Source organism: Carcharodon carcharias, chromosome 21 (genome assembly GCF_017639515.1).
Source record: "Carcharodon carcharias isolate sCarCar2 chromosome 21, sCarCar2.pri, whole genome shotgun sequence".
Taxonomy (NCBI): domain Eukaryota; kingdom Metazoa; phylum Chordata; class Chondrichthyes; order Lamniformes; family Lamnidae; genus Carcharodon; species Carcharodon carcharias.
In genome coordinates, this window is record NC_054487.1 from 14,436,470 (window position 1) to 14,449,088 (window position 12,619).

The following is a 12,619-nucleotide window of genomic DNA, read 5'->3' on the forward strand; positions in this document are numbered from 1 at the left end:
AGAGGCTGCTCAGTGAAACTGACAAACTGGGAAGACTTGCCAAACTGGGAAGGTCCAAGCATGGCCAAGTCAGAGGCTGCTGTCATAGCACTTTGTCTCTCAGAGAGTGATATCATTGCTTGACAGGCGATGGCTAACTTCTGGAAGGTCACTTCACCTGTCCAGTATTTCATTCACCTTTAGCTACGCTCCCCTCTCTGCAGGCCTTGATTATGGCATGGGAACAGCTCCACCTTGCACTCTGACAAAGAACAAAAGGAGCAACAACACTAATAGCATCAACAAGTTTCTCCCCAGCTACGTGCCTTTCCATAATGCAGAGGGGAATGAACACAGAGCTCCAGCTAAAAGGCAGCAAAACCCCAACACAGAGTCTACAGGCAGAGAAGCAACTTTCCTGACATGTCTGAGCACCAGTGCCTCATGGCTGACATCTGCAACCTCCCAGAACAAGACCACCTTCCCAGTGGAGCAGCTGGAAATGCGCTGTCAGTGGCTGATAAGATCCCTGTTACTGCAGGCAAGTCCCCATGCTCTACCCCACCCCAGTAGTCCAATCCCTGCCTCTCAACAGATTGCGTGGCCTCTTCTGCAAGGAGAGAAAGCAGATAGGTGAGAGTGTTCATAATGGTTTGTTGTCATTTCTTCCTCCCGACACATTTTTGGAGCGTGACTGTAGCATGGGTGAGAGACGGCAATAGGCTGAGTGAGTTTTGGCTGCTCTGATGGAGATACGAGGTGCCAAGACAGGGAGGAATAAGTGGAGCTGCAAGGCTTGTTGTCCTGAGGAATGCTGTGCAGAATGTTGGAAAAGTCAAGAGTGCTTGGCACCCAAAAGTGCTATGCCACTCACCTGTGATGTCCTCCTAGATCATCTTGGCATATTGTCCCACTGTTGGAGGGACCACACTTATTCTGCTGGCTTCCTTTGCCACTTCCATCCACAGCCACTTGGTTGGAGCTGCTGCCCTCTTTCTCCTGCCCTTGGGAGCTGACTTTAGTCAGCAGTCACTCTGACACCAGCAGAAATACCAAACTGGGAAGAGGGTGTATGGTAGTATTTCACCATGTTTGTTTATTTGTTGAACTTAAGATTTCATAGCCTGCCAGAATGTAAATTCTTCCACCTGGTGAGCTCGGAAGATCACATTGCAATGTGATATATTCCAACATTCAAGAATCCATTGATGAGGATTCATGTCCAACCCCCGAGTCTGGCTACCTTTTCCTAGATAATGAGCAAGTAAAGGAACACTCTGGTTCATTGTGGATGCAACAACCTTTACACTAAATTCAAGCACATATCCAGTTCAAAAATCTATCACTCTCAGTTCTTCAAGGAAAGGATTCATCCCTTCCTTTCCAGTATGTACACTGATTTAAATGACTGGGATAGTCTACCTGCTAACTAGAGTGAGCACCGCAAAGATTAATGTGTGCCCTGCATCTTTTTCAAAAAAAATGTTCATGACATTATCCATTCCAGAAGCTGCTACGTCAGAATGTGAAGACCCTGCTGTTAGGTTGCTTTCCTACCAAGGGAAACCTACCAATCATGAGTATCAGTGAGGAGGCTCCAATCCACCAAGACAGGAAGTGGCCTAATACCCCTAAACCTCAAGCCAAATAGGGTATACTTGTCCTGAATGTGATGAAAAATGCCACTCTACCAGGCCCACTACACATTCCACAAGCCCTCAGAAACTTAATAAAAATTGTGCTTTCCTGGCTTGTTTTTTCATTACCTGATCTTTCATGAATCAAAACATCAGTGTACTTAGTCATTTTCTATCTGGCTGCAAAATGAACAGTATGAATAGACAGATGTACCAAGAAAACAACAGGAGTAGAACTTTAAATGCTGTAATTCCTATTTGTTTCTATAATGGTTTTCAGCTAAGTCACACGTCATTAACAAACATTCTGCTGAACTACATTTTTAAGTTGGTTTTTTAAAAAATTGCACAATTGAGACTTAAATAAGTTATTACTTAGCCATTTTGCATGGAGTTGCTCATGAATAGAATGAATGAGCTTAGATGTGTGCCTAAACCAGAAGATGATAGAGATTAAGTGTGATTACATGTATGTAATTTGAATGGCAACAATAAAAATAACCAGATAGGGAGAAGAATCAGATCATGAGAGAAAGAGGAGCCAAGCGTAAATTAAATATGACATCTCTCCTGAACGTGCAGGCATAGAAGGTCTAGAAATTTGGGTTCAGTTGCACATGAACAATTGGACCCAACTGCATTGTTATGGTAACAATAGCAGAGGGAAAGTCAAGCTCCAGGGAAAAGAGGAAAATAAACTCCATGTTCCCGAGAGACACAGCATCTGGAACAAAACAGATAGATGAGCAATACAGAAGAATACTATATAGCTATCTTTCATTATTGAGGGCATTCTGACTTTCCATGGGTCAGTTATATTAGTAACATTAGTTACATAGCTATACATCCAAGAGGATCAGAAATGAAAAAAACAACATTGCCAGGACCAAACTGAATGAAACAGCAGCTTCGAAATAGTTTCTTTTCTTTGTCAGTTCTTTATGGGTTCATATTTCAGTCAATTAATAGGCCAAATTGCTTATTTGAACCAAAGACAACTCAGTGTATTGCACATTTCTATTTATATTTAAATTGGTTCACTAATAGATAACTTAACAAAATTTCAATATTTACTGTTTGCTTCATTTAATCATGCAGATGTCTTAACTTTATTTCATTAAAGCTAAATAGAATCGCCTCCAAAAATCAGCTATTGGATCATGATCTGCGAATAACCCGCATCTGTCTTTTTAAATACAGACAGCCAGGTTTGCGCTGCCTTCTAATTAGCATGATTTCTGCTAGCATACTGTTCATTGGCTGCACACCTGAACAGGGGTTCCTAAAGTGCTGTGATCTCAACTATTTACAACCTATATTAACGACTCGGATGAAGAGCGTTGTAGCCAAACTTGTTGATAATATGACGGTAGGTAGGAAAACAAGTTGTGAGGATGCAAAGAGCTTGCAAAGGAATATAGATGGTGAGTGAACAAAAATTTGGCAGATGGAGTATAATACCTACATTCAATGTCAAGAAGCATGGAGGAATCCAGCACCAACTTAGTATAGGGCTTTGCCATAACTTGGAGCCCATTCTTTCTAGCATGGAAGCATGACAAACTCCATAAGCACATTTGTGGACTCAACAATGATGCACCATCGATGGCTGACTGACTCAGCTTAATGAGGCACCATTGATGGCTGACTGACTCAGCTTCCAGAAAATCTGAGTCAAAGACAAGCCTCAATGCTGCAATGGAAGCTCAGAGTGCGCTCATATAAATTGAGCTTGCTGCGTGCAAAGGCAGCTGTTAGCTTTGGCTGCAGGTACCAGTATTTAAAGGGGATTTCAGGGTGTTGCAGCAGTCCAGCAATCTGTCCTCCAACAGATTACTAGGATTGTTGAGGCATCATTCTAGGGGATTGGTAATGGTTCCATGAAGCACAAACCTGCTATCCCCTTTCAGGAAGACATCATTCATTCTCCCATTCCACATGTGCCCTTGGTGCTCCCCATCAGTCCACCAACTAAACACTGCAGACTGCTGCTGCCTAGGCCAAAACGATGCAGTCTGAAGTCAGGCCTGCTAGGCCTAGAGTCGCTAAAGGTCACATACAGTCTCCTCTACTGAAAATGAGCAGCCTTTCATCAGCCACGCTGTAGTCACTGGAGTGGCATTCCATAGGACCAGAAGGATGGGTAAAGACAAACGGAAGACAGGCACTAAGGGAATACACAAGGGCGATTAGTTTAATTATGTTTGGAATACGGCATGGTCTGATTTATAAATGCTGTTTGCAATTTTGTGATGGCTTTTATTTTTGCATTGTGGCCAACAAGATGATGCATTGATCAGTAACAATGACAGTAAAAAGTGTGGAATTGTTGGTGAATTAAGAATTGGGATTGCAGTTACTGGTAGTAGCCTTCCATCTCATAAAACAATGGTTTGCGCCATGGTGGTCAACTTTGTGTTAATCACCACCAGGTGTGGCTCAGGAGTCCCACTCTGGCATGGCAGTCTCTGCCGCATTAATGCAGAGGAAGATAGTGGATTGAGATGGTGCAAGATTCGCTAGCCTCCGTTTTCTCTGGGCCCTCTTCTTGGCCAGCTGAGCTTTTTGTTTCTGCTTACCTCTTTCAATGCCTTTCCAAACGATTAACCTCCATGGTTCACAGCTCCTCTTTAGCTCTAAGCTCTAAGCACCCATTGAAGCAGATGGAATGTGATGGGTCATCATCTTACTTTTTGGGGGCTGCCCGACTTGAGGTGGACAGTGGCTGACTAATGGGACACTCCCACTATCGGAGACAGCCCGTTCTCTACACCAATCAAGTTGGGCTTATCATCTGCAATTGCTGTCTCCTGTGTTGCGCTAACACTCTGCAGTGAAGCTGGAGTGTCCTCTCCAGGGCGCAAGTCTGGACAAAATTTATGGAGACTCTGGGCTGCCCAAACATCAGGATCCCCATCTCAACCTCCCTAGCTGTGTCCAAAAGAATGCAAACACTATGTTTGAATTGATTGTAGGAGTTGCTGGCACGACAACATATTTAGAGGCCTTTGGGCTTTACTCTAGATTATTTGTCAGGGTTTACTCCCTTATTCTCTTAAGATATTCACAGGACAGTGGAGCTATTCGACCATAGCTGGGTATTTGTTTCACGAGTGCCAGAGCATGTCCACATGCCGATGGGCCTGCAGACTCCATGTCTGGGGGCCAAACCTCTTCAAGTTGCTGGTATTGCTCTCAAGTTAGTTTTTCACAGACAGCACAAGCAGAAAGGGATTTCCCAGGTTGCAGGCACCCTTCCTCCCCCTCCTTTCTTTGTTCCTCCTCAGCTACTAACCTGATAGTTGGTGGCTAAGGCTGTCACCCTCTCATGATGGCAATGCAATGCAGTGTACCACCACAACTCTTAAGACACATTCAGTCAAGCAGTGCATGGATCATCCGGAACAGTCGAGGCAGCAGAACTGCTTTATCAGCACGCCAATTGTCATTTCTATCGCATTTCTTGTGGCAGCATAGCTCTCATCAAATACATGCTGCAACCATGTGTGTGGGCTGTGAACCAGAATCAGAAGCCACATCATCAGCGTATAACCCTTGTAGCCACCATTTGGTTTGTGTGGTGGCCAAAATGCACTTTGGCATAAAGGCTTTGGCATAACAGGCTGCTGCAGAATTAAGGCATTGTGAATGTTGCCATGATAGCTGCCATTGACCTGCATGATGCGCTTCCTGTGATCAAACACCAGTAAACCCTTGTGGAAGGCATCTGAGAGAAAGCGTCAGTTTGGGAGAAGATTCCAAAGGGAGTTCTTTGAGAGTGGAGACTGGAAATCCTCGTGTGAAAGACGGAGCTCAGTGAGACCAGTTGACCCATGGTGTGACAAGCGTCTGGGGGGAGTTGAGGAGAGATCTATAGTATCTGTTTGGAGTGGCATCTGTCACTTGGTTTTATAGAGTGTGGTGTGCCTGACAACAGGTTTACATGGACTGTGTACTTACTGTGATCATGAGAGTATAAGATAACTTGTGTTATCCCCACAAATCTATATATATCAGTAAAGGTACAGTTGTGGGTGAAGGAATATTGTGATATAGTTCATTTTTTCTTGTTTAATAAATATTTTATTATTTTGTTAAAAGTTCATCAGCTGACTCTTGTGACTGTTCAGTAGCCACTTTCTACGTACCTAAACAAAAAATAAAAGTTAGGATCTATCAAGCCGGATTCCACCCTGGGATTTGCCTTGTCCAGTAGTATCAGCTGGGATCATAACATAATTATTTTTGAAACTAGTTTAACTCATATTCCTTAAATTCCTTAAAGTCGATATTATTTCTTTTACAAGAATAACATAGCACATTATATTAGATAAGCTTCCATATCAAATCGGTGGTGTAGGAGTTTCAGGTGCAATATGCAATTATATTTCGATGCTTCTGTAGCTCTGGAATTGGAAATTAAAATCCTGTCTTTGTTTAAACCCTTCCATTGCTTTTGAGAATATTCCACCTAATATTGTCTCTAGCTATTTAAATGAATTAAGAAAGCAAGTTGTAGGGCCAAGGTTCACTGTGCAGGGCACCATCAAATTCAAAAACAATGGAAGCATGAATATTTATGGGACAGATCCAAGTTTCTAGATATTAATTTCAGAAATTGAGGAACTGGTGCAAACAATGGAATTTTTAAGTGGAATATTCTCAACAGTAATGGAAGGGTTTAAACAAAGACAGGATTTTCATTTCCAATTCCAGAGCTACAGAAGCATCGAAATATAATTGCATATTGCACCTGAAACTCCTACACCACCGATTTGATATGGAAGCTTATCTAATAGTCTATATAAGCTGACCTTATTTCAGCCTTTATGTAACAAAAAATAATGACTTAATGTTAATGTGCATTATATGAATTTTAGTCCAAATCATTATATTGTATGTAATAACAAACAGAACTGACATCCTTAAAATGTCACCATCCTGTAGAGAGTGCAACCAGTGAGCACAAGCCCTAAACCATGAAGCAGTGATCGAAGAAGCCAATTACAAACTGTGCTACAGAGAGTGACTTCTGATAAGCAGCCCATGTTTGGCCTTTTACTTATTGAATTTATTGAAGTGGACAGAAAATTTCTAAAACCAAGGAGCTGAATTACAAAGCAGGCCTTAAGTCCATCAGGATCATTGCCAAGTTAGCCAGGTTACCGTTTGTCAATAATCCAAAAGAACCTGAATTTTCCTCAAAGATATTTTTACCCATCACCCACTTGTTTATTGATGACTGTTATGCTTTCTTAGCAGTTTGATGCAAATCTATTATTGCAGTAATTCATAAATTATCCTTTATCACATGGATATAAATCTGAGTGGCACTGTTCCATATTAGTACTGAATTCAGTTTTGTGCATTCAAACCTGAAATATTGAACTGAAATACCTACCTGCTGTCACGAGGTAAGAATCAGGTTCATTAACATCACACACAAAATTCTGAGCTGTTGCCGAAACTACTGTTCCAGCAGTAGTGGGGGAAGTGGGTCTTGAAGCTGTACTGCTGGCAGGCAAGGTTGTGCCACTCCTGTTAGGGGTGGCTGTAAGATTGCTGATTTGGATTTTGGTGCTTGGTACAGTCAATATAGTCATAGGAGTTGGATCCGAAGAGTTTCCAATTGGAATTTTGGTGGTTGGTTCAGTCAACATTGTCATAACCGTGGGATGTGAAAAGGTCCCGATTGGTGGAGGAGATGGTGTCAGCAAGAGTGAAGTTGCAATCCAAACTGTCTCTGTAGATGATGGAGAAACATCTGGAAAAATATGTGGGGTTGAAATGGAAGAATATGGCAGCTCAACAGTGGAACTTGGAATAATCACAGGATATGTGGTGCCAGCAACTGAGGAAGCTAAAAAACCTGAACTGATTAAAATGCTGCCATCTGAGAGACTTGATTCAAAAATAGATGGCATTAATGTTGGTTGTATTGCTTCAAGTGAAGGAGACACTGACTCGAAAGATGGTGTCATTTCTAAAATACTTTTAGAACAGACACTGATGAAAGAAGATTCAAGAATTACTGCAAGATTTGTTTGATGAGCAGATGTTGCCAGTATATTCAATGTTGTGGGCTCTGGTTTTAGAAATGAAGATTCCAAAGTTAAAGTACTCAATAATTTCTCAAAAGTCATTGTCTCAAACATGGCAAAAGTTTTTAGTTGTGATTCAAATAAACTTAAGTATTCTGTCGCTGGGAAACTACTTGCTTCTGTTGACAAGACATTTATCAATGAGGAAACCAAACCCAGAGGTGGTTCTAGGATGCTGGTCAGTTCAAGGGATTCACTTGCTAAGAAATCTGGTAAGCGTGTAGTCACTGGTGAAGGATAATTTGTATTTTCATTCAGAACTAAAGTTGGTTTCAAACGCTCACTAGTTATGACAAACGGCAAATACTCACTAGCTGTAGGTGCCAATGCTGGGGTTTCATCCATCAGCAATGAAGAACTAACTGCGCTAATATCTAAATTATCCTCAAAAGATGAATACAATGATTGACTTGCAGGATTGGTAGTTGCTGGACTGATGGTGTAGTATGATAAGAATGTCAATGATGGCACAGACAAAGCTGCTAATTTTGAAGAAACTGTTGGAACTGGCCTTGGTAGAAAGTGAGTGTCATAGACTTCAGGTTCTAGCAGTTCTGATTCAAATGAATCAAAGACCAAACTGGATGCCAGAATAAACCCAGCAGTGTTTGATAGACTGAGTGTTGTAATTTCTGGGTCATCGCCAGAGCCAAAATCATTACCAAATGATTGTGTGTGAAAAAAGCTAGATGGAGAAAATGAAGCTCTATGAGTAGAAAGGGATGTAAATAGATGAGTGGAAAGCACTGGCATATTAAACGCCGTCAGTATCACTCCATCTTTTACAGAATTACTATCAGATAGCAACAGTTTAGGTAAGTCAAATCTTGAACTTATTTTAGGAACAAGTTCTGGTGTTAAAGCATTATGGATTGACATTTCAACATGATCAACAGAAGATTCTCCAGTGATTTCAAACTTTTCTTTGCTGCTTGAGGTCGGAGAGATCTCATTTTCTTCAGTAGGATCTTCCATATAATGAGGAAAGATGGTCTCTGTTCTATAAGATGTACTGTCAATGTAACTAAAGAGCACTGTTTCACTGTGCTCCATGGTGTCCAAATCTGCCATTACTGTACTTATGGTAGGTTGCCATGCTTTCTGGTTACTGACTGCAACTGAAGAGAACAGTGGACTCACAGGTTCAGATGGCAGTTTGCTTGATGCCAGAATAGGTATGTCCGACATTGTTAAAAGGGATAATGGATAAATCAAGATGGAACTTGAAAGTAGTACTGATGAGATGGGGAGTTCTGAAGATTGCCTGGTGGCACTGCTACTCAGAAAACCAACTGGAATCACTGATGGTGTTGGTGCTATTGAATGCAGGGATGTTGTTGTTTGGTACTCTTCAGTCACCATTATTGCTAATTCCATCAAAGGAGTAACTTCTAGATTATGAATGGCTGAATGTTTGGGGTAATCAGACAGCACAACCTTCCCTGACTGACTGAGGTCTTTTATTTGTGTTATGGCCTCTTCAGAATTTAGGTGGATTCTTTCTTTCAGGTTCAAACTTGACTGCAAAGCAGATTCCACAGAGGTGCTGTTTATTAAGGTTCCCTCGTCTTGCTTCATAAAGGCAGTATCCACTGTGTCATTTAGTCCCAAACTGTGCTCACGTATCATGCCTGACAATAACGCATCATCAGAGACAGGTTCATCTGCAAGAGAATAGAAAACAATATTAAACATAGCTCTGCTGAATTTCAGCGCAATATGAAACACATCAAAATACAAAACATACTGTGTGGATTTTGGAATGATCTTGATCTAATGCTGAAATTTGCAATCTGTCTTAGATAGACAGAGGAATAATACCTAAGAATGCACAAAGATTCAAGGCCAGATGTCCAAAGATATCAAAAAGACAAAACTAAAAGCTCTGTATTTGAATGCGCATAGCATTCATAACAAAGTAAATGAATTGACAGCACACATCGAAGTAATTAATATATCACCACCTTCAACACCTCTTTGTCCTTTGGTCTGTGACATCTTTTGGTTATCTCCACCTATCACTGGCCCTCTATCCAGCTCTTCTTGTCCCACCCCCCCCTTAAACCAGCTTATATTTCACCTCTTTTCTATTTTTCCTTAATTCTGTTGAAGAGTTATGCGGACTCGAAAGGTTAACTTTGCTCCTCTCCGCAGATGCTGCCAGACCTGCTGAGTTTTTCCAGAAGTGTTTTAGATGAACACATATAGTTAAAGGACTGAGAGGTGGTAAGCCTGACGTTTACTAACAGTTTGTTGTTTTACTGAATTTGGTCCGTTTTGAACATTGTAGAGAAGTTACAAACAGTTTGACTATTCATAAATGCCCTGCACATTACCCCAGCTTTCAACAATGGCTCTACTCGATTGATATAACAAGATATAAACATCACATTGCTTCTTCCCCTCTCACCAAACACATATGTTCAAAGGAAGTGTATTATCATTTTGACTGTAACTGGAAGTGGAGAAAATGGTTTTGAATCTCGTGAACTTGAAAACAATTTAAGTTTTAACATGTCCAATGAAAAATATAATTGCACTTATAGAATTTTTAAAAATGTAAACTCCTGTTCAGTCATGTTTTTTAGGAGGAGATGGGGAGGGGGGATAAGCTGGAAAAATTGATCCAAGAAATCAAAGTTTAGATTCCAGCATAAGCTCGATATCCTCTAAAAGCCAATCCACTCCAGCTCACTTTATGCCTACTAATATCAGCTCTAATTTAAAGAGCGTTAAAACCAGCATTCTTTGTGGGCATGTCAGCCAAATTCTCGCAGTAAAGGTATCTGCCATTTTTAGAGAGCAACTCATCAGGACCATCTGTGGAGGTTCCAGAGGAGCTCACTTACAAGCACACAGCTTCCTGTTTTCGGCACAAGTGTGCACATGCTGGAAGTTACAATGCCATTTCGACCCTCAATAACGATATCTCAATGTTCGTCACTATTGAGGTCGTCTGGGCCATTAAGGTAGGTGACAAGCTATTTTAAGGACAAGTCCTAAAGGAGGCGAGAGGCCAAAAGATTTAGGGAGGAAATTCCACAGAGCTCAGGCCTAGGTAACTAAAGGCATGGTGAAGCGCGGACGTTATGAATTTAATAAATCTGGGTAATTTGTAAGTTAACAACTAACAAGGATAGCCATGAAATTGCAGAATGTTAAATAAACTCAATTGGTTCTCGAACATACTTCAGCAATATGAACCTTACAGGCCCTTGGTCTTACACCAAGGATTGACTCTTAATGAATTTGGGAAAATTAGGTTAAAAGCAAAATACTGCAGATACTGGAAAACTGAAACATAACTGGAAAATGCTGGAAAAACTCAGCAGGTCTAACAGCATCTGTGGAGAGAAAAACAGAGTTAATGTTTCGAGTCCGTATGACTCTTCAGAGGCCCAAAACATTAACTCTGTTTTTCTCTCCACAGATGCTGTTAGACCTGCTGAGTTTTTCCAGCATTTTCTGTTTTTGTTGGGACAATTAGGGATGGACAATGAATACTGTCTTGCCAATGCCACCCAGCTTCTAAAAACAAAATAAAAATAAACTCAAGGATCTTTGATGAGCAGAAGTGTGCAGCACTAATGTTAGGGTCAGGAAGGAATATCAAGCAAGAATGAAAAACAAGAAAGTACAGTGTGCTTCTAAACAGTATTACATTGTAAGTTCTGTCGAAGGGTCATGAGGACTCTAAACGTCAACTCTTTTCTTCTCCGCCGATGCTGCCAGACCTGCTGAGTTTTTCCAGGTAATTCTGTTTTTGGTTTGGATTTCCAGCATCCGCAGTTTTTTTGTTTTTAATATTTTTTACATTGTAATTGTCTATTTATGAGGCGATGAGTTTGATTAACTGCACAAAGGTTCCCAGTGAGATTGCCTTACTATTTGTGAAATTCTATATTTTCCACATAACTCAATTCTATTATTCTAATGCCTTTAACTCTTACTTAAGATTAAGTTTCTAAAATCTGTCCAAAATACCTCCCATTTTTTCAGTCTGAAAAATATTTTGGAAATCAAGGGGAAAAAAAAATTTCCTTAGTCTTTTGTGTGTCCTTTTATTTTCCTTCAAATGTTTCTTACTCTCATGTAAGCAATGATCTCTTGCTGGGGTAGGGTTCCATAGTATATGCAACCCTAAATTATTACCCAATAGCAATTAAGTTGCCCTCAAGTAGTTTAACCAAGTACTCATTCTTTGTCTGTGTATAAAGTATACACATGTACATCACCCACCCCCAACCCTGTACAGCATCACCAGCAATAATCCAGCTCAAATTTTCCCCCTTCCTAGCCCAGTAATTCTCTGCTGCCAGTGGCATTCAATTGCTGTCCTGTTGGGATTGATGAACACAGCCAGGCATCAAACTTGGCACCTTCCTGGTCCATGTTGTTTAGCTACTCACTGAATTAACTTCCTGGAGCTTTTAAAGCAGACTACCTTACTCTTAATCAATTTGAAAATATGCTCTAAAACCATTTTTGGAGCTATATTTTTAATGTTGTAGCCTACGAAATTTATTCCCCAGAGGTAAGCAATAGTTCAAACATTTTCTCGCATCTGGAACATATAGTTGGAACACATTGATAATGTTTCCAATACTGCTTCAACAGATCGAATGAAAGATTACATATGTATTGCCTGTGTTATTGCAGCTATAAAAGGTATTTTTCAGACGTCAGTAGCAGAGTAATGTTATTTCTCAGTTGGCGTTGAAGTGAAAAAACAAGACAAAAGATCCCACAACAGTCACTGATATCAACATTTAGGTAAGAGTCAACAAATATATTTCAAATATTACTTGGAAACATGAAATTTAAATCTCATCTGTCATCCAAAAACATCTGAAGTAATGACAGAGAAGTCAACCTGCATTTATAAGTCCCTGTTCATGATCT

The 12,619-nt window shown here is 40.6% G+C and overlaps 1 protein-coding gene across 2 annotated transcripts in view; it reads right to left on the minus strand.

Annotated features, from left to right (window-relative positions):
• si:ch211-1e14.1 (UPF0606 protein KIAA1549) overlaps positions 1-12,619 on the minus strand; it is a 325,462-nt gene that overhangs the window by 164,439 nt on the left and 148,404 nt on the right. For both annotated transcript variants that reach the window (XM_041215470.1, XM_041215469.1), the window contains exon 2: positions 7,018-9,381. In XM_041215470.1, the coding sequence (XP_041071404.1) occupies positions 7,018-9,381 (2,364 nt within the window). The remainder of the gene's footprint in view (positions 1-7,017; positions 9,382-12,619) is intronic.